Here is a 25,977-nt window from a genome sequence, read left to right on the forward strand (position 1 = left end):
GATATGGACTCGCAGAGAAATGCAACGTCCTGCCCTTCTACATCTTGAATAGTGGGAGTCATGAACCGCTGCAAGGTGACGCGTCCTCTGATTTCAGCCGAAACTTCAGCCTAGACACGCCGTGTTATTTATCACCATCTGGACGTCCGTCAAACTGCACCGAGCCCCTTTCTTATCAAACATCGGGATCGGGACCATCTTGCGCAGTGGTACGGCGAGCGGAGCAAGCGGTGGCGGCGGCCACTCCGGGGAATGTCGACTGGCCGTCAGTCCTGACATCGGCCTCTTCTGATCTCAGACACCAGGTACAGTACACGGCATTTCAAAACACTGTCACCGCCGAGGCATGCTAGCTGTTCGCCTATTTCGGAGCCGTCTTCCTTACGTGTGGACTCGAGTAACTTTCCCCTCTTTTTACGAAGTCTTCGGGTCGCTAGCAAGCCAATAACAAAGTTCAAATCCCGTTAGCTAGCAGTGGTTCGCCTGCAGATGTGTGCTACGGCGGCGTCACTTTACAAGCAAGTAGCCTAGCGAAGACATGAATTAGCATGCTAAGTTAGCCCGCGGACCTGGCTGGCGCAGCAAGTCTCCACTCATGAGCGCTGGGGTTCACACCAGGGGCATGTGTCCTTAAATTCTCCTAACGAGAATGCGGTGCTTGCTCCACTTTTGTGCTTTCGCGTTCACACACTGCCGACGAGGACGTTTTCAATCCAGATGTGTAAATTACTAATATTAGCTTGTCAGCAGGCTAATCTGAGCCAAAGCAGCATTTGAATGGTTTTGTGCTAAGCGGCTAAACCGTGTTGAGGAGGTGACAGACGTAACGATACCTGTCACTTCAGCACGGAGCGGGCATGTGGAGCCCGAGACGAAGCTAATGCTGCCGCTGCTTAACACTGTCTGCCACTTTACTGCCACCGTGGTCAACGTTGCCTTAAAAAAACACATCTGTCATTTCAACATGTGTCATTTTAACTCTCGTTTCCTGCCCAGCTCTGATTCACTCACACTGAAGTCACTGTAGCTGGACGTTGAGCTACAGGTCAGGCTCACACCTGGCAGGTAAAATCTCAAAATGACATGATGATGCCACTGACACTTTGTTCCAGTCTTACAGTTATATTTATCCTAATTTTATAGCTAAAGGCTGTCATACAGCTTGTGTTCTCTTCTGTCACACACCCATTTTCTCTCTTTCTGGATGTATGTATATACGTGTGTGTCTCTGTGTGTGTGTGTGTGGGGTCTCAGTCAAGCAAACTTATGACGACCCATGACCCTGCCCCGGTCCAGCCTGTTGAATATGGTGTGATAATGCTGCACTTGAACCTGCTCACAGACAGAGATACTCCAGCTTTCCTCTTTCCGTGTGTGTGCACAGGCGCTTCATGCTGTTTGTGTATCTACAATATCCTGGTGAGCTATATATAGCACCCAACAGAGTCTGCAACTTGATCCGAATTGTCTTTCAGAGCCACAGCACACTGCGCGTTGCTTTCAGCTGGACGTGAAATGTCTCCTCGTTCAGAGCATCTTTTTCTTTTCTGACTTTTACGCGCAGGCCTTTGTGCAAGCCTGTTTTATTTGTCACTTTTGTCTTTGTGTGTGTTTTGTCCCTGTAGATGAGGTTGTGAGACAGTTACTCTGGCATGTCAAGGCTTGATAGACCAAATGTTTTCTGGTTTTTAGTCCATCCAGTGCTCATCACTTTGCAAACTGCATGGCCAGTTTATTAAACATTAGATAGACAATTTATTCTAATCTATAAGAGGAAATTTGTTTCCACAGCCTCTAAACACACTTTGCTGGGCTAAAACAAGCGTCAAACCAGGTGATGTTGAGTCAGTCTTCCTGTCACAGTAAGACGGCCCGTGTACCTAAAAGTGTACACTAAGTTCCTGCCTTTTGTTTGGTGCACAGTTGATTTGAATGAATAAGCAGGTGGCAGCCAGTGCATTTCCACACACACTGCTCCGCTGCAAGCAGAGACAGATTTGGTGAGCTGCTGACAAAGTGTTTCTTATCTGGTTAGGTGATCTGAGAACTTTGGGGTGAGTTACAGGGAGCACTGCTAAGGTGAGCTATGAAAGAATAATGTGATATTGAGAACGTTTCCACGCGACAGAATATACTAAGACACGTAAGTAGTGGACTCTGAAGGCCTAGAGACAAAAAAACCAAGGCCCCAGTCTAATCCCTGAATAGAAAGTACTTGCATTATGGTTCTGTACCTTTCTGTATGCTTATCCTTTGCATATTTTTGCATGCAGTTTTGGTCAGTAGAAGTGCTCTGTACACACTGCTGCTGCTCCTCAACCTGTAGTCTCACCAGGCGTAGTCAGAGCAGCGTATTCGGGCACGTTAACTTCAGTTTGTTCCATCACGTGAGAATGGTACCATTTGAACTCAGGTGTGCATCAGATAACCACACTGACACCATGTGAGCACGCAGGTCTTGGTCCATTTACAAGCACGCTGTGGCGTTGCTTGCTTGGATTTAACCCTCAGATACTAAACACAGTTTCCTGGGTGCCAGAGGCCAGATGTTCATCTCTTATTTTCAGCATTTACTTATGCTCGAAAGACGAGTCTCAGTGGAGGCTTTTGTTAAGATATTTTTTTGAACTTGTTCAAAACTAATGTGAACACAAGACAATATATGATTTACTAAAGAGCACGGCCAGGTGTACAGACTGTATGAGAGAAGTGGACGTCGCCTCCTGGGTCTGAAGAGTGAAGCCAGTGCAGAAATACTTCACCCTTTCTAATGGCCCGAGGGGCGCTCCAATTGTTGCAATAAGAAGTCGGATTGTATAGAAGTCTATTAGAAAATGACCCCACTTCTCACTTGATTTACATTTTCCTAATGAGTTTATGCTCTCAGTCGCTATTTTCGAGTCTTTTTCAACACATCATGATGTTCATTTTGTAAATTATGCTCCCATTTAGAGTAGAATAGACAATAAAGCAGGGTATGCTTAAGAGTGTGGCTACCTTGTGATTGAAAAGTTGCAACCATGTCAGGTGGGTTGCCGGTATTGGTGGGCACGTATTGTGTCCTCTGGTTGATGTGCGTGAAGATTCTCCGTCATATGGGTCATAGTTAACCAAGAAGGGTTGAATCAAGGGCAACTGGGCTCTGGAAACATCCAGGAGGTGTCTTCAGGTCTACCGGCCCGGTGGGGAGTCCCAGGTATTTAACCTCTGTGGGGTCATTATTAAGACCACCTGGGCTGTAAGTGCTCTTGGCTGTGTGATGGCAGACGTTAGTCACTGGAGTCACCTGAGGCTACACGACAGTCTTTGGAGTTGTCATATGAGGCCAACTGTGAGTTGTTTTGAAATCTCCTGGGAGAAGCTCCAAGGACGGCATGGGGGATAAGTGGTGTTGTAGAACTCCTCCTCTGTTCGGGGACACTTTCTCTCTTTTTGTGTAGGTAGCCTCCCTCACTCCTCTTTCAAACCATCTGTCCTCCGTATCCAAACTATGACATTATTGTCCTCGAAGAGTGTCCCTTATTGGGTCTTGACCTGAGGAGTTGGCCTTCCTGCGTTGAGCCATGCGTTTGTTTAATGGTTGTTTAGTTTCCCTGATGTACATTAGACTGCATACACTGGATTTCTTGTCTTGTGTTTGGGTGTGAGGTTTTCTGGGTGGAACAGTTTCTGTGTTAGTGTGTTACTGGGTTTTAAAAGCACAGGGATGCTGTGTCTATTGAAAATCCTCCTGACTTTCTCAGATACTCCAGCCATGTATGGAGTGACGATGTTGCATTTGTTCTGCTTCTCTTCATCATCTGCAGTGTTGGTGTTCCTGCTGAATCTTGTGGCTGTTTTCACAAAGGTCCACAAGCTTTAAGTGCATCCCTCAGATGTCTGTGCTCCTTCTATTGGGCCTGGACACTTGTTGGTACACTATCAGCTCATTGTTGCTGGATTCTGATAACTCCTAACTTAAGCTCCAGTGGGTGTTGAGATTCAAAAAGTAAGTTTTGGCCTGTGTTTGGGTTTCCTGTATTCTCCAATGCTGAGGCGCCTGTCCTCTTCAGTGTGTATGGCACAGTTCAAAAAGGCCAAGCTGTTGTTCCTGACGTCCTCTCCTGTGAGCTTGATGTTACTGGGTTTTGATTTTGACTCATGTGTCGTCCACATATCTAAACCTGTGGCTCGGTGCTGTCACTGTGAAGGAGTTCAGGGCTCTTTCTTCTAGGTCTTCCATGTACAGGCTGGCCAAAATGGGAGATACTGGTGGGGCTCAGCAGTATCACCAGTATGGGTTCACCAAGGTGGGCCATGGGCTCTCCGTGGGTTCTTTGTCAGACAGATATTTTACAATACATCAGACAGCTTTGAACAGAGAAAGTGACAGTGCTGTTCACTCTGTGTGACCCTCAGCAAGTGGACTGCAGAAAATCACTGTTACTTCTTGGTATGTGAATGCTGAACTCTTCCCAAACTGATAGATGCTTGTTTGACTTGTACTGTCTGCTGTATGAATGCACAACAGTAGTTTATCTTTGTACTGGTCTCATGGAGCTCTGTGTGGCTTTCACAGTGTATTCCATTATTCCCTCTACGCGGTGTGTATTGCAAAATGCACAAACAAAAAGGCTCCAACTGGGATTCGACATCCGGATGGCACATCTGTCATCACCTCTATCCTCTTAAGCTTTCTTGTCCTATGCTTTGTAATCATATCATTACTTGCAGTTGATATGTAATATTGTCAAACCCTCTTGCTGTTGTTAAGGCTGGTTAGTTTACACTGTCTGTACAGAGTATACTGCAAATTAGCAAGCAAAGGCCAAACGTGTGCAAACATTTTGATGATGTTTCCCATCCAGTTTATATCCGTTGCAATAATTGCAAGTATGCTTATTCAGTCCAAGATTTCTCCTCTTTCTTTGGTTTTCTTTCATCTCTTTTCCGTCCTAAGATTCTCACAGCTTACATCTTTTCTTCAGGTTAGGACACCTACATTTCCACATCTGCCTTGACCACTTTGTCTTCACTTATGACCAGTTAAAGCTCATACTGGGGTCAGGTTGGGTTGTGGGTTGTAGCGCTTCTGTCCTTCACTTTGGCTAATGTTAGGGTAAGTTATTTTAGGTACGGTCAGGTTATGTTTAGGCTGGTTACTGGTGATGGTTTAGCGTTGTTTTGAGATTGATGATGATCTCTGACCTTTCGGAAAACCCAAGACGCCGTATCTGATTGGACAGACCGGTCCTCCTCTCGTGAGCAGACTGGTAGGTGTGCATCCAGTTTGACATTGAAAGACTTCTGTCCATCAGCCTTCTGTTTCCAACTGCTTCTGTGCTGTAATGCCTCCCTTCTGTCTGTACCGAGGCAGCAGTTTGGTCTTTTTCCTTGCTCTAGTTGGCTTTCTTCCCAGAATGTGTTGGAAAGGATACAACCCTTGACCCTCTGTACAAAATGAGCCCAGTACTTCCCTGTCCCTGAGCCGAGGCTGAACCATGGACTAGGTGCCGACAGTCTTCTCCATTTTCAGTCTGTTGAGATGTTTATCAGTGTCTGTATGCCAACAGATCTCGTGTAAATTGCCTGTCCAGCCTGTCCAGAACACATATGATGCATACATGCACAATTTTTACCATTTTGTAACAAGCACATATGAATAGGAGCTGGTTCTGGCTTCACTGAATTAGTAAATATTTTAGCTAAAATATCACGTTTCCTCCTCTGCTTCACCCTCTACTTCTTGTACAGGTCATAGTGTTTTCCCCCGGTGTGAAAAGGAAGGTACATCTTGGTCATCTCTTTTGTCGTCACCGTTCAGTGAGGCCTGTTACATCAAAAGACAGCAATGCTTTGAGATCCTCACAAAAGTCTCACTTTTCGTTTTTTCTGTGGCCTTTCCTGTGTTGCAGGCCCTTCTCTCTGCACATCGCCTACTGGTTCGCCTATTTACTCAGCCCCATGACATGTTTTGTTGCCACAGCAACCTGCCACAACCCCCCTAGTGTGCTGATTTTTTTGTTGGCTGTCACCTGTGTGCTGTCCCATAATGCACTGCAGTTTACCTCCAACCAGTACTACTGGATGAGCAGAGTGAGCATTGAGAGGGCAGCTATGCAGATCACAGACAGAGTTTGTTGATTATCTTTTCCCTCCTTATCAAAAGTGTAACATTGGACCAACTTTAGATTTAGATGTTTGTTCAAACAGATGCTGAATTGCAATAAGCTCTCTTCATGCTCATAGACTGATTCTTTCCTACGACACAAGGCTGCAGAAAAACAAAGTGCATGTTGAGAGAAGAGAACCAGTGTGTGATTGAAGGAAAGGGGAAGGAAATAAAAACATGTTATGGCCAAGACTGTAAAAATCAAGAAATAGATATGGCTATAGGGCTGAATGTGGTCAATAATCCATGAGCAGGGTTTCCCCGCCTGTTACACTCTTAGCAGGCTGACTTGAGTGCTCTGACCAAAAATGCCAAACACGCATTATATATATACATATATATATATATATATTTTTTTTTTTTTACTCCTGCAAGACTTTTGAACAAGTTCCAGTTGTGTCCTTTCCCTGCCTCCAGCCTCTGACAGCATACAAATATAGTCTCCTCTCTACTTAAAAGTTACGAGTTTTCAATGTGCAGGAAACATTCACATTGGCTGCATCAACACCAAAAGATTTCTCCACCACGGAGGGCAGTTTCTCACTTCATATTCGCTGTGTTATCAGACATGGATGGTTGAAGTGACCTTTCACCGGTCACATTGTTGAGAGAGACATGAGGGAAATGTTGTTTATTCACCCTTCGATTTTGTTTGATTGCTACAGAAGCCTGCGAAATCTGAAGTTTCATTCATCAGCGAGCGTCTAAAGGCTGTAACTCACTGGGCGCTGCCACCAATAATCACTCCAAATGTGCCGATGGCCATCACTTGGAAGCGCTTTCGCATTTTTGTCCTCAGCTGGTTTTCCATGAGTGAAGTTTGGCAGGGCCCTGATAGCTGACTCGACTTCTTAAAACCCAGCAGAGCGCGCCCGTCTTCATCCTTGTTGGTTTTTCTGGAAGCTTCATGGCTGCAAACAGTGCAGTCGTTGACAGAAGAAACATTGTGTTTGCCTTAAATTTCAGCTTTGTGTTTTTGCTTTGAAACAACTCACACACACTTCAAACAGAGTCAGTAGTGATGTCTGAAATTTATCTCTGTGTGCAGACACTTCTCACTGAGCTGAGGGGTTTTTTTAATATAGCATTTAATAGTGTTATGTACCACTCGAGCACATGTAATTAAAAACTCCCTGTTCTAACAAGAGGTTAAACTTTGTTTTCTGTGTTGCAGCAGAGAAGCAGAGTCCTTTTCTCAGTTTCAGTTGTGTCATCGAGCTGCTTCTTCTGAGGAAGTTGTTCGCTGTATGTGATCAAGGATTGTTTGTATGTGTTCAGCTGCATGGTGGCTGCACACTGTAGCTCTGCTCATTTCAGAAGTGCAGCAGCACAATCAGTGACTAAAACGCATATTTATGTTCACAAGATGTGACGCCACTCATTGCTTTTCTTCCTAATTTAATCACAGTGCGATCATGGAGGTGCATGGTTATTTTGAATTTATTGGAGGAGGCCCACAGGTGGATTCACCAGCAGAAACTCGGTGAAATACACAAAAATATGCTGAAATTTCTGGGTGATAAGTGGTGAAAAGGGTGACAGTTTTGGGATTGTTTGCATCCTTTGTGTGTGTGCACATGAAGGGAGTCATTACGCCAGCCACATAACCCACATGACATGTGTAACATAAAAACAGGCGAGGAAGGCGTCAGACGTGTGTTGTGTTGTGTGTTTGAGCAGGTCGTGACAAACCAGAACTGTACGCTGACTTTTTAGTGAGCATTGTGTAATGCAGCGAAAAGGATGTTTACATTAATGCTTTCTTTCAGAAAAGAAAAAATAGTTTGTACATTCGAATTGATTTCATTTGTCAGTAACGCACTGACGAGTGAGAAGCAGCGTTCTTCAGTGATTAACGTGTTCAGCAGTGATGAGTACATTTCGTTGGACTCTTGGACGATGACGATGTTTGTGTAAAACTGAGCTTTCTTTAAGTCCTTTTTTAGAAAGTTACTCAGAATCAGGAACTTTAAAAACAACTAGTTTGCTGTTTCCTGCGGCGCATATCCGGCGCAGGCTTCTTTAATGATACTTGTCAGAGTACGTGTATACGCAGTCCTTCTGGAGGATGCTGCTTAGACGTTCACATGAAGCGTGGAAATATGTTGATCATGATGTGGTTGAGTGGAAACTCTGGTGGTGGGAGCCCATTTGGGGTGAAGATGTGGAAACACATATGGAAACAATATGAATGCGAGAGAGTTCAAATGAGAACACTTGCATGCTTACCTGGAAACATTTGATACGATAGGAGTAGTTTTTAGAAACATCAGTGCTGCCTCTTATCGGTCATACTGTCCACTGGCCTCATCACAGCGTAATATTCTTATGCTGGGCTTCTTCCAGCCCATGATTTGGTCACATGAAAGACTTCCTGCCTGTTTGATACTAAAGCAGTTGAAGCTGCTAACTCACTCACTGTCATATATTTTGGATGATCTTGAAGGTCCAAGCTCCTCCAGCCTTTAGACAGATACACACAGCCTGGACCTCCAGCTCAACCAAACAGATGTCCTGCGGTGAACCTGACATGAGTGTCGATGGTTGTCCTGTTACTTTGCTATAATAATTGATACGAACTGTAGAAGAACTTGGACGTCCCTGCAGGGACTTGTTTAAACTCAGAAAAGTCCTTCACACAGGATTTATTTTGCTAACAGTCATACATGTTTTGTTAACCGTGGCCTTGTCCTAAATTAGAGTACAGAGTGGCCAAGCACATTTAACTTATTTGCCTTATTTCTCTGAGCCTTCATTTCGACTGGCGCCATGCGCAAATGCAGTTTGTCAAGCAGCTGATGTCAAAAAAGGTTTCAACTGTGCGTCTCTGTGTGGCTGCGCGCTCCTGCGTCATACACATTATTCATTCATCAGTACTGTTAAACACTTTGGCCTCAGTGTTTGCTGGTGTCGGTCCACAGAGCAGCACTGTGGCATCTGTGTTTTGGACTTGGCTCAGTATGTTGTTCTCACTGTTGGCCCTGACTTCCCAGGGCTCTCTGGGTCTATTAATACCAGCTCGCTCTAAAAATACAGAGTACTGTGTGACCCACTGGGACTAAATAGGAGCTCGACCTCTTACCGTAGGCATACTGACATACACACACACACACCACAACTATAAATCCTGATTTCCTTAGAATACGACATTCCCCTGTTGTTCAGCTGAAATAAAACAAATAGGACGGCAGTGTTTTCCACACTTAAAGGCAAATACCTTTTGGCAAATTCACTGGACTCATTCATCAAACCCTCAGGCCGAAGTGAGAACAGCGATGTTTGTTTCCACCGATGTGAAGGAATGTAGGAGCGTGCGCTTGTGTGTGTTTGCCTGCTTTGTGTGTAGATGTACTCATCATCACGGCCGTAAGCGAATTGGCGTTGTACGTAAAGAGCACATGCTATGGATACTCAAACTCATTAAATCATTTCCCTAATTTGTTTGGAGCAGTGATTGGATGCATCTGGACCAGGTCCAACGGTTAAATTGAATTTGTTTCCCAAACAATTTGCAGAAATGTCAGATGAGGAAAGGGAGACGGACAACATTTTATGTCCAAACACATCTGTTGATTGGCCAACAGCTCGACTTCGACCAGCTGATGTCTGCTTTAAAGGGAGCGACTCCAGAAACGTGTTTGATTAAGGGTTTAATAAGTATCTCACATGCTTCAAAGAAGGCAGTGAGACGAAGCCCTGCGCATCAGGGCATGAACATAATGCTGCTGTCCCTCGTATTTTTGTGTTTTCTCTGCTGGCTCTCTGTCTCACGGGCACACGCTGATTTGTTTCTGAGTGCGTTCAAATAAACGGCAGAGAAACCACCAGTTGGATCACTTCTTTGAACCAATAAAGCCATCAGAGTGTGAATGCACATCGGGGCATCTTGGCGTAATTAACAGTTGTTAGTTGGACTGGATTCTCTCGGCTGCATGATTCTTCTTGGTAACTCGATAGATAATGTGCACGTCGCGAACAGTGGCAGTAATAAAGTGACTTTAGTGTTGCCTGCCTGTCTCTTTTAACTGTCCACGCCTTGCTTTGTAAGGTGTAAGTCAAAACCTTTTTGTTGCAAGCAAAGGCAGCAGCCTGTCTAATCCCAGCAAACAGTGATTATCTCTCCTGCCTCGGTTGCAGACATTTTTTTTTTTTTTTTTTTAGATTGGCTCCACTTTGGCATAAAAATGTTGAACAATGCTTAATTCACTGGTGGTGCGAGACGTCTGAAACTCTTTTCTGCATTTCTTCAGGCTGCTGTGGGAGATACAGGTGTGACTTTAAAGGCCTTGAAAACTTTTGTTTTGCAAGCAGCTTTAAACTCTCTAGGATTTGGTCCTACATGAGCTCCACATATTTCTGCCAAAGTTAGGAGAGTTTTGAGTTTTTCAGTCCAGAGTTTTCTGTATTTGTGTTTCTGTCTGAACGATTCATGTTGGCTTGAAGTCCATGTTGGGAAAAGGTGATGTAACGTGCATCTGAGCTTTAGTCAGGGTTTAGCCTGTCAACCAGATCTGATCAGTCCAATCAACCCTCATAGCCCTGCTGAGTTTTTACTGTTAAACTCTTAATTGATGATACTTAAGGATGTATTTACTCAGAATTTAACCTTTATTTTCGCATATTTGGATTCAAGGTCGTGTTTAAGATTTGAAACCAAGTTTTAACATTAAATATACGACACAAAGCTATTGATGCTGTTCGGCTAAACACTGAGATCTGACACTGACTTGTCTGGATAATTTGGCTGTACAGACGTAGGTATTGTGGGAAACATTTTTTGATTGTGTGCACATTTTTCCCCTTAAATTACCATAATCTTTTGTACCTGTTATTATTTTTATGTATATTCATTTTATCAAATGAATACCATCGAGGTTTCCAGCAGATGCAGCTGAAGTTCCAGGCTGTTGTGGGTAATCTGGACAGTCAGTGAGGAGCAACCAGTTAGCAGCAAGCTAGCCACTGTGTTTTAGTGGGCTGATGCCTTCAGATGACTTTTTTTATTACTGCCTGGCTTTATTTCATTCACTACATTTGCCTTTTCCCTTTGACACTCTTTCTCTGGAGAGTTCAGTTCTACATCGTTGCTCTTTGTTTGCCACTGAATAATGCAGTGCAGAGGCAGTGAAAGTTGTCAAGTTGGACAGTTGAAATCGGTTTAATACAGTCTTATTTACTGGATATATTTGAGCTGTTAAGCAGCTCTTATTTCTGACATCCCTGAAATCTATTTTACAGGATGCAGACTGTTTCTGTTCTGTTAATTAAAGCACATAAATCGTTAATTGAAGGCCAAACATGACTCATTTTTGTGCATATTTTGCTACTAGAATCGGTTTTCTGCAGTTCATCTGCCAGATTTGATGGGATCCAGATAACTCATACTATGTTTACATTAAGCCATTTAAATTTTAAAACACATTTCGGTGTGAAAGCATTTTTTTTTTTTTTTGTAGTTTTTATAAATGATCAAATCTCTTCTTAACCCACTTTTGAGTTGGCAACCAATGGAGCTGTGCATCACAGCCAACATCTGATAAGGAGTGGGAAAGACAGCCCAGCTGATGAAATCATTATTTCATGCTTTATTAACATAAATATAGCATAATGACAACAGCTGTGCTGTATTATTGGCTGCATCTACATTTGAAATGCGTGATTACAGAAAAAGTTGTCTTCTTATCTTTGCTGCCACACAGCTGGTTTCTCTGCCTCCACCTCCTTCACTGTCCTCCTGCTCTCTGTGTTTCAGTACAGCTGAATTCACAACATGGTTGTTCTCATTTCCATGATTTTCTGCATGTTGTCAGTGAGTATGAAATATTTCAGACTTTCACCACATGAGTGTCTTTGTTGGTTCTGGTCTTGAGGACCATGGAGGCGTCATTTAGCATCTCATCACACATGTTGCCGTGCTGTGGGCGGGCTCTGCTGCTCCTTAAATCTTGGCTCTACCACTGTTGTTACCTGAAGCCAGGGCATAAGCCATTTAAACAGGCTCAGCATCTATGACCTTTATCATGAAATAGGTATGAAACACAGCTTAAACCTGAGTATTTAATCAGCTTGAATAGCACAGCAGACGTTCATAAAGGGACCTGCCAGGATCTATTCATGAATTATTGGTGACAGCTAAGCCTATCGACTCCAACACAGGGCTATTTTCTCACACTTGTTGCTATAAACCAATAAGGAACTTGGCAGCCCTGCACCCATCTGGTTGCACCTTATTATAAATTATGTGCTTACTTCCATCTCGCTGCTGTGAGCTCGCAGGTTAACATGTTACCTGCTGATCAGCGTACGTACAAGCAAATCCAGGAGTCAAATGTCTTTGCTGTATTTCTTATTTAAGCTCTGAACAGTGTGAGGAATGATTAAAACAGTGTGTGTGTGTGTGTGTGTGTGTGTGTGTGTGTGTGTGTGTGTGTGTGTGTGGCTAGCCATAGGAGCCAGTGCCCTCTACATAACAAGCTAAACTGGGATTTGTACATTTCCAAACTGTGTCAGCACGCTCTTCTGCACCATAAGACTTGGATCTTAATCAGGTTCCCTCCATCCATTCCTCCATCCATCCATTCCTCCATCCATCCATCCATCCATCCATCCATCCATCCATCCAGTATCTCTTGCTGTTTATCCTTTTCCAGGTTGCGGGGGCCTGAAGCGTATTCCCAGCTCAACTTGGGTGAGAATCTCTTTCACATTTGGTGTCAGATGTTGGTCATTTTACCTCTGTTCCCATCTATCTTATCTGTAGGATAAAGGTCTTAAATGGTTTGGTGCAATTAGCATTTTGGACCCGCAGAAACAAATATATGAGAGCAGATTTTCTTGCCATTGAGAAGTTGTAAAACCATGAGATGAGAACTACGAGAGACCCTGTTTGAGAAGGAAAGCTGCAGCCTGTGAGGCCAGATGGAGAGCTGCAAACTTGTCAACATGAACACAAACGTAGACTGAAAGTGAACGTTCAGCCGTGTTTGGCAGAAAGTGTTTGACCGGATAAGGGGGAGGGAAAGGGAGAACACCTCCCTTAAGGGACATTAACTTTGATTTTACAACCTTGGTTTTATTGCAGATTAATTGCATAGCAGCTAGGCTGATTTGATTTAATTCCCTCATTCAAATGCCACCATAATTAAGTACCAATCATGTCTCAAGCTTCGTTGTTAAATGTCTTGTTATGCTGGTCGAGGTCAGGATGTAATGAATGCAGATGACGCCAATTAAGTTTAGTGTTAGTGCCGAAGGTTTGTCTGATTAGTCGACGCCTTTTTATAAACAATAATGAGAGCTGATAGCAGAACATGCAAGTCAGATTTGCTTGTATCTGTACTGCTGCTCGACATGCGGCACAGATACAGTACACAGAAAAAGTGTTGAGCCCCTTCACATATTTCTGTTTCATAGCATTGAATCAAAGTGAACGTGGTTGGCTTTGTTATGCCTCCATGCTGGTGACAGCTGAGGCCAGAGGCGTTATGCTGCCCGTCCATCCGTCCGCCCGTCCATCCCACCAAGAGATCTGAGCAGCGCTGTGAGGGAATCTCTTCAAATTTGGCACAAAAGTTCACTTGGACCCGATTGTTAACTGATTTGATCTTGGTGGTCAGAGGTCACTGTGACCACACACAACACACCATATCTGAAGAAGTAATGTGCTAATTCTGATAAAGTTTCACACAAATGTCTCAGAGGATAAAATGATGACGTCATGACATTTTAAGCATTTGAACATTTGATGAGATAGTCTTTGGCATCACCTTGAAACTGTGCTCATTGTAAAGATCTTCTATGCTGCCGGGTTGAAGATGCGTGTGAAGCATCAACATTTTACAATTTGTAGCTTCTTTGCACTGAGATCCATCTTTGAAGCGTTGTTGTCCACCACAAGCTCATTGACTTGCATGATGAAGCTTTTTCTCAGTCCTCTGGAAAAACATTATCGCAAAAAATTCACTTAATACCTTTTGTTGAATTCCTTCTTCACTACATATATTTAATCTCTGGACAGACGTGCATGTAAACTTGGCTGGTTGGTGTAAAACCGAGGCGGTAATTCTACTTCACACTGGTCAAAAGAAAAGAAATCCTCAGCTGCTGTCAACCAGTTGTTTTGAGAAGTTGCATAATAAGTTGAAAGGGAATCACCTGTGTGTAATCAAGGTGTGACAAAGGAATTGTAGATTAATAGGCCTCAAATTGATAACCTGTATCCTCGTATTACTCACTAATTTGTGTACTTAAGTTAATTTGTAGTTTAATTTGTGAATCTTAAGCAAAACCTTCTTTGTGATCTAAAATAAACTGTTCAAAGCGTAATGGTTTTAATTGTCCTCTCCTGTCTGCAGCGCACTGCAGCACTTTTCTCCAGATGTTGCAACAGAAACTGGCTCTTGAGACTCTTCCAAACAAACTGATTTTTGAAGCCTGTAAACAGCACTGTACAAACACACTTTCTTGGCTCGAATAGGGAAACCTGCTTTGTTTGAGAGATGTGACTGCACAACAGCTCAGTTAAACATTAATGTGCTAACCAAAAATCTCTAGTCACACCAGCACCTCGTCTAGCTACTATTCCAGAAGGTCAAGGAACAACATTCATTACATACCATAATATTCATGAAGGCGAGATTGCTTTGAATGGTTGTAATCATTTGCATACACTGGTGTGTTACTTCATTGACCTAAAAACCACTCGAAACCCTCTCAAGTAAAGACTCATCCAGCCTGAAAAAGCTCCTCTAAAGACACTGTAATGTTCCTTGTGGCTGATTACTTAAATATAGGTTCATTCACGTGGCAAGGAGTGGGGATAATGGTAGTGCAAGGCCTAACTCCAGGTTTACAAAGTGTTCAGATGAGACTCAACATTTACATTTACACTTCGATGTCTTGTAAGTTCTTTCACAGCTCAAACTGCAGTCAGTGTGACTTCTGCAGGCTTTTCCCTTGTTGATCATATCAGCTACAGAAATGACTGGGTGTCTACGAGACTGCTTTTCACTTCAGATAGGCCTATCTTCTCTTAACTGTCCACTTGAAGGTCAGAAACTCACCATATGATTAGTCCGCCTCTGCTTTGTGTTACACAAAGCAAGTGAGTCACACTTTGTCAACAGGAGTGACGTCTGACTGTCCCAGTCTGAGTTAATGAGTGATGGAGTCCTCAGCCGGCGAACAAGGCGCCTTTCTGTGCTGACTTGAGCTCGTGTTGGTTAATGACTAATTACAGCATTGTGTTTACCATTACCTGTCAAGGTGAGTGAGCCGTGCAGATGGTTCTGCTACAGCGGGACAGCTGACCTGCCTGGCTGTGCTGTGCGCAGCGGTGGGATTGTGTCATCGGCCAAAAATGTAAACCAGTGGAAGTGTTTACATGAGATCTGCAGTATGTCTGCCAAATATCTCGGCTAGCTGTTTTTGAACAGGCCGTGTTGACTGTTTTGACCAACTATTGTTCACCAGCAACAGGTGTGGAAGGGCCTTGTTGAGACCTGCAAGTACTGAAGAACTGTTTAAAGCTCTGTGCATACGCGCTTTTGTGGGGTAGACAGCAGGAGAACTTGTGCACAGTTAGATCGTAGACTGCACACAAATTCTTCGACGTACATGCGAGTTATGAGCGTGAACGTCAGAAGTTCGGGGTTATGGACACAGGCAGGTGGTGGTGTCAAGAGGGCGTCAGCTCGCAGCTATGGACTTGAACCCAGACAAAGCCTCATGTACTTAACGTTGAGCTTGAATCCTGCTGAGTTTAAGGTTGTTTGTATTCCTTAACATTGCCAGTAAAGCTGGAAGTAGATATCTGAGAGCTGGAGGCACAGGCCTTGTCACCCGGGCTCTCAGGTCACACTAAAATAGATTAAAAACAACACATCAAACCCTTGAGGTCTAAGTTAAAGTCTGTAATGAGCAGGTAATCAGTTTTTGCCAGTTAGTGCTTAAACTCAATCTGCAAAGCTGAGAGAGTGAGGGAGGGAGGGAGAGACAGGTATTGCTGCAGACAGTGTTGTGGAATGTGTGGTGGAGTTTTTGTGGTTTGCACAGTGTTTGGTGGAGGGAGGGACCTAAAACGCCGCTGAGCTACTTTTGAGCTACAGGTTCCTCCCCCAGCTCAAACTCAGTCTTTGCTCTCTTTCCCTTAAAGGAACAGTCACTCCTCGATGTATCTTCGGCCTTGGTCTCTTATCAATCTTTTGGCATCTTCTCTCTCTTTTCCGTCTTTGCTCATGAAGTCGATGTTGACCCACAGGCTGACTGCGCACACACTGACAGATAGCACTGACTGTAAAGGCTGCTATCTGGCAGTACTGATGATATTACTCTCTTGGTGTCCCCCAGGTCCCTGTGTGGTCAGTGAAGTGTCCTGGAGAACAGCATGGCAGTGTATCAGTCGAGCGTCTGGGTGAGATGAGGTGAGTGAGCAGGCTGTTTGCTTTAAAGGCTTGACCCAGAACCAGAGTGTGCTGCTAATCATCCACTCAGTATATCCTCAATATAGGGTTTCTTTTTTGAATAAGTTATAATAAACTAGTGAAGCTCTGTACCTATAAACTCTGCCCAGAAGCAACATTCAGTTTAATTAACATTTGCAAGGCCTTGTAGAGAAATGATCTGAATTTGTCTTACAACTCAAGAACTCAACAGATTTTCAGTCTGAGTTACTGACGATCGGGATTTTTCTTTTCTCCATCAGTGTCTCCTGTTAGCAATGTGAGCTCCACTGACAAACCGGCACAGCTATTCTCCATACCAGACCTCCACTTCAATCACCAGCCAATCAAATGCACCCGGACAATAAACTGGCCAATCATGGCAAGCAGGTCACCACTGACAGCCGGTCCCAAATACCCAGTATAAACCAGCAGGCTCAGCAGCAGCAAGGAGCTGCCGGCCACCTGGGTCCAAAAGGCGTCAGTGCCGGGAGCCATGGAGTCAAAACCAACCAGATTTCCCCCGGTAACCCTGGACTGAAGGCCGTCAGCCAATCAGTGAGCAGCGTCGCAGGTATGCTGAAAACCAAATCCAAGCGGGAGCGGAGCATCTCTGTGGACTCTGGTGAATCGAGAAATGCCGTTCCTCCTGCCCTGGAGACAGATGCCAAAGGAGGTAAGGAGTGCATGCCGGGATGTACAGACGGTGTGTTTCTGTTCGAAGTATGCAGAAGTTCACTTCCTTTAACCTCCTATCAGCCAAATCTTAACCCAAAATACCAGATTACGTGCATTCACCTCCTCCACAGCAGGAAGTGAATGTAAGGACTGAGAGGACAGAAGAACTTGTTTTCTCTCTTGATGAAAAGCCCTGACCTTTCAGTGAAGCGTCAGAATTTCCCCCTGGCTTTTGATAGTTTGCGCCGTGCCTGCGCTGCAGTGACGTGTCCCAGATGAAAAAGCATCTGGGCTTTCTGTAGAGCTCAGAGAGAGAGAGACGGGTCATGAGGTTGCGAAAACTTCGTATGCATAAAGAGGTTGTTATTAAAGCAGGAGACAGTTAGTGGGCGGGAAGACTTCAAGGCCTTTTTGTGAGTGTCAGTAATCATTTGTGTTGATGTGGTTCAGTTCAAAGTGTTTGATGTGCATTTGTTTGCTGTTGCTTATTTAAGTGTTCGCGTGGTCACGTGAGCGTTTGACTGCAGAGGACAATGTGATTTTGTGAAACTCATCTAGGCTTCCTGTACATGACTCGAACCTCCTCTTTAAACACACACATGCTCTCTCTCTCTCTCTCTCTCTCTCTCTCTCTCTCTCACACACACACACACACACACACACACACACACACACACACACACACACACCTTGATGCACTCAGAGGCAGAGGTGTGGCTCCAACACAAAGAGCGACGGAGGCTGAAAGAGGGAGAGAATGAAAGATAGGGTGGATCATTTGAAGGGAAATCTCTTCTGGTTCCATTTGACCTCCCTGCTCCTCACACACACACACACACACACACACACACACACACACACACACACTCACACACTCTCAGTCTCGTTGCCTGTGATCTGCATGTGAAAAAACAAAATGAAACACAAGCCTCCCTCCTCTTCACTCCACCACCAAACTGACAAAACCTTGTCAGTGACAAATCGTCTGAACACGGTAGCGGACGTGGCTAAACAGCTGACTTTGTTGTTAAGATAAATCAACTGCTGGTAAAAAAAACATCCACAGAAGACAAGAGGTCAGCTCTTTCTTACTGCCTCTCTGTATCGAGGTAGCAGCCCTCCCTCTGCTGTCCTTTTCTCTGAACTGTCACTGTGCACTTCCTTCCTGACTGTACATTCAGCCTTAAGTCTGTGGTTACCCGAGCACATCTGGTGTGCTTATTGGAAGATAGTTTTCTGCCAAGAAGTAAGATGTCGAGTAATGAAAAATCTTCACTGATTTGTTTATAGAGCTTCTCTAAATATGTGACAGTAATCAGGGATATTGCCAGTAAAAGAGTACTTTTCCTCCCTGTCACCATTTAGAGTTAAACCAACCGTTGTATTTGCTGTCAGAAGTTGGTTCTGCCTCTTCCACTGCAGGTTACCATATGGAAATGTGAAAGCTGCGACATATTTCTTGCAGCTTTTTGCACCCGCTGGTGCACAGCGGCTTGTGCATACACAAATTCGTAATTACACCATGTGACAAGCACATGCTTCTGAAAACACTGCATCTCTGATGTGAGGAGCATGCATGGCGTATTGTTGTGAAAAGAAACCAATACGGAGACGAGCAGAACTGCAAATGATTGCGGTGCTTAATTTTGACTTTGAATTTTATTATTTTTTTGATTAATTTTTGTTAATTGAAGAGAATTAAATTATAAGTTCAGTTTGTTTCTGCATTTATTAATCTATGACTTTTTGCTCAGGTAAAAAGAGCAGCTTTCTGTTTTATAGTTTTATAGCAGCTTCTTCCATGACAGTGCAAGAATAAAACTGCAGAAAGTATAAGCATACATTCTGATGACAAAGGCAGGAGCATGTCTACAGAGGTGATGGTTCAAGCATGGGTGCATGAACCAGAGTTTCACCTTATAGGCCTCGAATGTTTTCACTATTGGGCTCACAGAGACATACTTCAGCTCTGGTTAAGATAATCTGTAATTTTAAATGATATGACAGGGTACCTTTCACTGAAATTACTTCATGATGAAGTCCATTTGATGATTGATTTAAAATGATACTGCCATTGGACATCCTTATCAGATTTAAGGTCATGTGTTACATTTATCAAGGCAGCTGTAAGCTGGGATCCTATAAATCCCAGCAGGTAAGGCGAACTGCATTAGGACAGTTATACATTTGCCTCTGGCTCTGGAAAATACAGTGATGAGTTTAGATTAGTGAATTCTTTATTATTTAATCATTAGCGGTGAATAATAAAAGCAAAATAACTTTGGTAATGGCCTTTGAAGGGACAATACTATGACAGTTCTTATCCATGTATTGATGTGTGTGTATTATCCTCTAGAGGGTGTTATGCGCAGTAAGCGGCGCTGTGTTCTGGAGAAGAAACAGCCATATAGTGGAGATGAATGGTGCTCTGGACCTGACACAGAGGAAGATGAAGACAAACCACACACGGCGACCCACCGTGAGTCTGTCTACCTCCACAGAGGGGGAAACACATTGCAAGTTGCTGTTGTAGCAACAGTCCTCACTAACGTTTGTGTCATTGTGACCACAGCTGTGAAGGCCACATGAATTACATGCAGAAATCCCCTGCTGCATCTCAGTTTTATTTTCTGACAACAGCAGGTTAAAGCTGTAAATCATCCATAGCTGTTTTCAGATCTTGCACACACATACACACACACACACACACACACACACTGAAAGGAGGACGTCAGCCTGGCGTGCTACGGCTATCCCTTTTACTTTACATGTGTTTTAGCTCCATCTAGTGTTTAGATGCTGTAGCCCAAAGGATGCACTGACAGTACAATTCTAAACAGCTGTAAACCAATTATAAACCAATGAAATCTGTGTGTTTCTGTTTTCTTTAAGGAGAGCGTGGGCTGGCAGTTCCTATCCAGGGGCTCTCTGATCGCCTGTCTGCAGGGCCCCAGTCTGAACCTGGGGGTCCTGTAATGGGATGTGGAGTGGGACCAGGGCTAAAGGCAGAGCCACCTCAGCCTTCACAGCAAATGGTGTATGTTTTCACAACCAGCCTAGCCAACAGGTGAGGACTTACTAGCCTAACATGATCCATTCTGGCACATCAGAAGAGATGTCTAGGTTTTCTTTATCAACAGCCTTAGTTTGTTTTTTAGATTGTGATTAGATCTCCAGTTCAACACTGATAACTGCACTGATCATTTAAGTTGCAATATTGCTCTGTTTGTTTGACAGTGCTGCAGAGGCAGTGATGAAAGGACAGACAGATTCCATCCTTCTGTTTCACCAGCAAAATGTTCCACGCACCAAGTTGGAGCAGGTCAGACATCCACAGCTCAGCAGCAATGTCAAGTTTGTGTTAAAACTGTTAAACCGTGAGAAAGTAAAAGTGTTTACCACAATAGAGACCACAGGTGTAAAGTATGTGGGAAGTTAAATTTGTTTAGCTATTTTGATCTCAGATACCTCTTTGTTCCTGTTTCTGCACCTCTGTGAATATTTGTGTTCTGAGACAGTAAAATTCACTGTGTTGTTTTGGCAAATTAACAAATAGACAGTATATTATAAAGTATCATAACAGCAAATAAACAGTAACACCTATACTACTACAACTAAAAATAATAAAAATGTATTTGTTGGCATAAAAATAGCATTTTAATAGCCCAATAACTTTTGTCTGCCACAGGGTCACCCATCAGGGAAGCTCCCTAACCTGTCTGAGAAGATAAACTCCAGCAGCTCTCCACCCACAGGCACCCCAAAATCTCAAAGTGGAACACCACGGCCAGCCTCTGCAGGAGTTGGAGGCCCATTGCATCCTATAGGGACACCGTCATCAGTAGGACACTCTGATAATGAATCCTCTCAGACCAGACCTGGCGGAGCCTCCAGCAATAACAGCATCATCGCCCATAGGTCAGAGGGAGGGAGCACTGCCACACCTGCAGGCCCAGTCCCTGGAGCTGGAGATGGGGAGGTTGCAGGGGGTATGAGTCTTCCTGATGCTACTGTTTCTCCCTCAGAGAGTCCCTCCATCCTATCTGCACACCTACAGAGTGATACAGGCCAGCGGAGTGGCCCAGGGAAGTCAGATGGTCTTTCCAAAGAGCAGCTGGAACACAGGGAACGCTCTTTGCAGACACTGAGAGATATAGAGAGGCTGCTTCTGCGCAGCGGGACAAGTGGAGGCCCTGGAGACACAGGAGCCTCCAATAATAATGCTAATAATAACTCCTCCAACCTAAATAATAACAACAATACTGAAAGGGGTGCTATTCTTGAGGACAGTGACAATGGTACTAATAACTCTGGAAATTGCAGTAGTGGTAATATGCTGTCATCAGCCTTGGCTCCGATTGGGTTGAAGAGATATGAAGAACCCCTCCAGTCCATCATTTCGCAAACACAGTCCCTTGGTGGACCTGCCCTTGACAGCCCTCAAATGGACTCTCACCATAACCTACCACAGCACCCCCATCACCAGCTGTCTTCACCTGGGGTCGACATGGGTCCCTTACTTGGACCAGAAGGGCTGACACCAGAGCAAATGGCGTGGAGGAAACTGCAAGAAGAATACTACCTAGAGAAGAGACGGCAACAGGAAGTGCAACCCCCCACACATCCCCAGCACTTTAGAATGATGACCGAGATGGGCATGCATGGAGGTCCTATGATGATGAGAGGACCCCCTCCTCCCTACCACAGCAAGCCCGGAGACCAGCAGTGGGGTCCTGGCAATATGATGGGAGGAGGAATGGTTGGAAATGCACGGATGATAGACATGCACCAAGATGGACCCCGTGGCCCAAGGTTCCTGGGACAAATGCAAAGAGGTCCACCTGGGGGAGGTGGTTTTCCAGGTAGTACAGGGGGAGTTTTATCAGTGGAGGGTCTTGGACCCCAAAGGCCCACCAGGCCTGGGATGATTTGGCTAGATGATATGCCTAACAACATAGGTGGTGGAGGTCCCTTTCATGGCTGCTACCCTTCTGGACCTCCTCAGCACTTGCAAGGTGACCCAGAGCATTCATTAACGCATGAGGAAATGTTTCGCATCATGGAGAAACGGCAGATGCAGGGGATTCCCAGGTTTGAGCTTGACAGAATAGCTAAACAGCAGCAGCAGGGCAACCTTGGCTCAAGAATTATGGACAATGCTGGGGGCCCAGACTTTCCTAATTTGGGAATGGGCCGGGGTCCACTCTCCACTCGAGCTGACCCTATGGACTTTCCTGGCTCACGGGAGATTATAGGCTCTCCTGGAGGAGGTCCTCAGATGAGAGACTTGGTAGATTCTCCTCTGGGGAGCAACCTCACAATGAACATGAACCCACAGATGAATGTTCAGCAACAACAGCAGATGATGCTATCTCAGAAGCTCAGAGGAGGTCCTGCAGGAGGGGGGCTTTTAGGTGAAATGTTTAGCCCTGGAGAGATTTCACGAATCAGAGCTTCACACAATGGAAGAGGGGGAAATAAGGGGATAATCCCAGGACCTGATGGCCCCTTCCAGTTTCCCAATCAAGGTCCCTTTTCTGGAGGACAGGTGGAAGGGCCCTATCTTCAACAGTCTGGCCCTGACATGTTTGGGCCTGACCAGCAAGGTCCGAATCAAATGGGAAGTACATCGCGGCTTAGTCATATGCCAATGACTGGAGGCCTCAGGGGAGCGGACCTCAGTCCTAGGCACCCCTCTGACCTATCAATCAATGTTAACCCGATGATCTCTCCTTCAGTGCCTCCTCCTCATCAGCTCAAGTCTCCATCCCTCAACCAAGAGGCATCTCCTCTCCTACCTTCTCCTTCTGCTCCAGGACTGAAGTCACCCTCACAGATCTCCTCTGCAGGACATCACCCCCCTCTTCCCCCTGCGTCTGGTGCTGGGACTCCTTCCTCTTCTTCCATGAAGTCTCCCCAGGTAATGGGGTCTTCCAGCCTTGTGTTGCACTCTCCGTCTGCTTCTCCTGGACGACTCAAGTCCCCAGCCATGGCTGTGGCTTCTCCAGGGTGGGCATCTCCTAAAACAGCTCTTCCAAGTCCAGGTGGTCCAACCAGTGGTAAGATAGTGGGAAACGGAGGAAGTAGTTCCACTGAGACAGGTACATTCAAAGTCAAAAGTGATTGCAGTTTGTCATTAATGCTGTTCCTTGTATTGCTGTGAAATAAATACATATGTGCTTCTTGTTCTTTGCAGGCCAATCCCTTCCCCCCAGGAGTTCCAACTCTACCCCAATTAGCCAGCCAGGATCTATGAATCCTAGTATGCCATTTACTTCCTCTCCCAATGCCCTTCCATCTCAGAATCCTTTAACTCTTATCATGTCTCAGATGTCCAAGTATGCCATGCCCAGTTCTACCCCTCTCTATCATGATGCAATCAAAACAATTGCCACTTCCGATGATGAGATTCTGCCAGATCGACCTCTTCTATCTGGTGTCAGCATTGGAGGTAGGAAAACAAGGACATTGTTACACGGACAAAAAACCCATTACACAGTTTGGCAGTATGCAGAGAGGAAGCAGTAGAATGGGCCGTGTTCAGTGTGTCATTTGTAGATTTTGTCATGCCATCAGAAAAAGATCAAATGCATGCAAGTGTGTTAATTCATAGATGTTTTTTTATAAGCAAAGCAACACTGATCTCTCAGCCTATAGTAGTGCTGTTTGGAAATAAGAGTAGACCTCTATTTAATATTTCAGAAGTCTAATGTGTGAAAATTGCAATCTATTTTCAAATGTTAATAGTGTGATTTTCTTTTTTCACATGCTGGCCATGTTTTATCACCAGGAAACATGGGGAACCCCCAGGCATCTCAGATACTTGTCTCCCAGGGCTCCATTGGTCCTCACAGTGATCCACAAAGCCCCATGGGTATTGTAAGCCAAGGTCAGCAGCACCTGTCTCATGATGCCTCAGGGCCTGTGCTTTCTTCCCCGAACCACATGGGCATGCCTACCATGAATTCTGCCATGATGGGAGGGGGCCCGCCTGACGGAATGGGGCCCTGCAACGATTCACCAATATCTCAGAACCAGATGGCAGGTTTTCCTCGCATCCAGCAGCCTCCTCATGGGCCCATGCACTCTCCTATTGGAGGAATGTCACAGAATTTCTCTCAGTCCAATGAAGATATTCTACCACCTCAGCAGTTACACCTGCTTAGCAAAGGTCATCCCCTCCAACGCCCCTCTCACCCCTCAGACTCATTTGCCTCTTTGCCCATGGGGGATGGCCCGGATCTAAGTGAAGTCATAAGACCCACTCATACAGGGATCCCTGAGTTTGATCTCTCCCGCATCATTCCTTCTGATAAGCCCAGTAGCACTCTTCAGTATTTCCCAAAGAGTGAGCCACATCAAAATCCACATCAGGGGCCACCATCCCATCAACCTACTCCACAGCAGCTCCTCAAACAGCTGTCTTCTTCTGGCCCTCCACACAGTAGTGGCCCTTCATCCAACCCACACTTGGCAAACCTGCAGAATATGATGGCTGAACAGCAGCTGCCACCTCACCCCTCACATGGTGGAATACGCCAAAGCATGGGCATTCCTCAGGGGGGCTCAAGGGGTATGGTTTCTGGTGGGGGCATGGGCCCCATGTGCCCCCCTGGACATATGATGGGAAGGACTGGCATGGTGCCCCAGCAGCAACTCCAGCAACAGCAAGCCATGATGGCGAACAGCCTTCTCCACCATTCTTCCAATCCGTACGCTGGCATGATGTCCTCTCAGCAGCACCCACACAATCTGATGGCACAGCAGAACATTATGATGATGCAGGCCAAGCAGCGAAGCATGTCAATTCCAGGGGATCCTTTTGGCCCCCAGGGTCCTCTAATGTCACCTCAGGGTCCCATGATGGCTCCTTCCCATCCACATTCTGGTATGATGGGCCCCCAGTCTCTCAGACAGCGTGGAATGTCTCTGGACAGTCCCATTGGCTATGGCCCCGGAGGTATGGCCAATATGCCATTCTGATCCAGCTCACTGTAAAAAAAACGAAGCAAAGCGTGTGTCTGCTAGGTTACCTTCCCATTGTGTCCAAGTTTTTTCATTAATGTTGTTGTTGCAGATGTTTCAAAAGAGGAACTGTATAAACAATAAATCAGTGATACTCTTCAAATTTTGGATTACAACTAATTTAAAATATTGAATATTTAAAAGCACTGTAACACAGTTCAATAACAAATCTGAAGCCATTTTTTAAAATACTGTAAAATATGTATATTTCAAAGATGTGTGTATTTGTTGTGGGAACAGAGTGGCAGTCAAGAGAGGAGTGCCTCAAATTTCTATTTGTTTTAATATCATTGATTTATTTTCTCCAACTACCAAACTGTTGTGCAAATGAATTATCTATATATCTGTCTATCTCTCTATATATATCTATATAGAGAGATAGATATATATACTTGCTGTAAATATAAGATGCAATTTGTGATTGTTTGCAGTTGTTCTGTATAACTGTGTTTTAATAGAAGTCTAAAAATAGAATAATACTGATCTCTAAGGTGATTTTAGTTTTGGTTATTGTGTTGTCAATTCTTGTTGTTTGATAACACTGACACGGGGACACAGTGGCTGTATATATGAAATTTTTATTGAATTTAATTAGTAGTTGCTAAATACAAGAAAAAAGGCAGATTTCTGACAACAATAACATTTTTTTCTTGACTGGGTAAATAAAACATCTTTTAAATGCAA

General features: G+C 44.6%; 1 protein-coding gene across 1 annotated transcript; it reads left to right on the forward strand.

Moving 5' to 3' along the window:
* bcl9l (bcl9 like) lies at window positions 1-25,977 on the forward strand. Its single transcript, XM_076735336.1, has 9 exons — window positions 1-305; window positions 16,499-16,572; window positions 16,854-17,266; window positions 19,625-19,747; window positions 20,161-20,335; window positions 20,506-20,590; window positions 20,957-23,369; window positions 23,465-23,719; window positions 24,059-25,977. The coding sequence occupies exons 3-9, from the start codon at window positions 16,942-16,944 to the stop codon at window positions 25,249-25,251; spliced, it is 4,569 nt and encodes a 1,522-aa protein (XP_076591451.1). The 5' UTR covers window positions 1-305; window positions 16,499-16,572; window positions 16,854-16,941; the 3' UTR covers window positions 25,252-25,977.

The sequence above is a fragment of the Chaetodon auriga genome, chromosome 7, assembly GCF_051107435.1.
Source record: "Chaetodon auriga isolate fChaAug3 chromosome 7, fChaAug3.hap1, whole genome shotgun sequence".
Lineage (NCBI taxonomy): Eukaryota > Metazoa > Chordata > Actinopteri > Chaetodontiformes > Chaetodontidae > Chaetodon > Chaetodon auriga.

Bases quoted from the DNA above. Each gene is read 5' to 3' on its own strand.
- bcl9l (XM_076735336.1), top strand. From the start codon at position 16,942: ATGCACCCGGACAATAAACTGGCCAATCATGGCAAGCAGGTCACCACT. The intron at 17,267-19,624 runs GTAAGGAGTGCA...ATTATCCTCTAG, and splicing joins GGAGACAGATGCCAAAGGAG to AGGGTGTTATGCGCAGTAAG. The intron at 23,370-23,464 runs GTACATTCAAAG...TGTTCTTTGCAG, and splicing joins AAGTAGTTCCACTGAGACAG to GCCAATCCCTTCCCCCCAGG.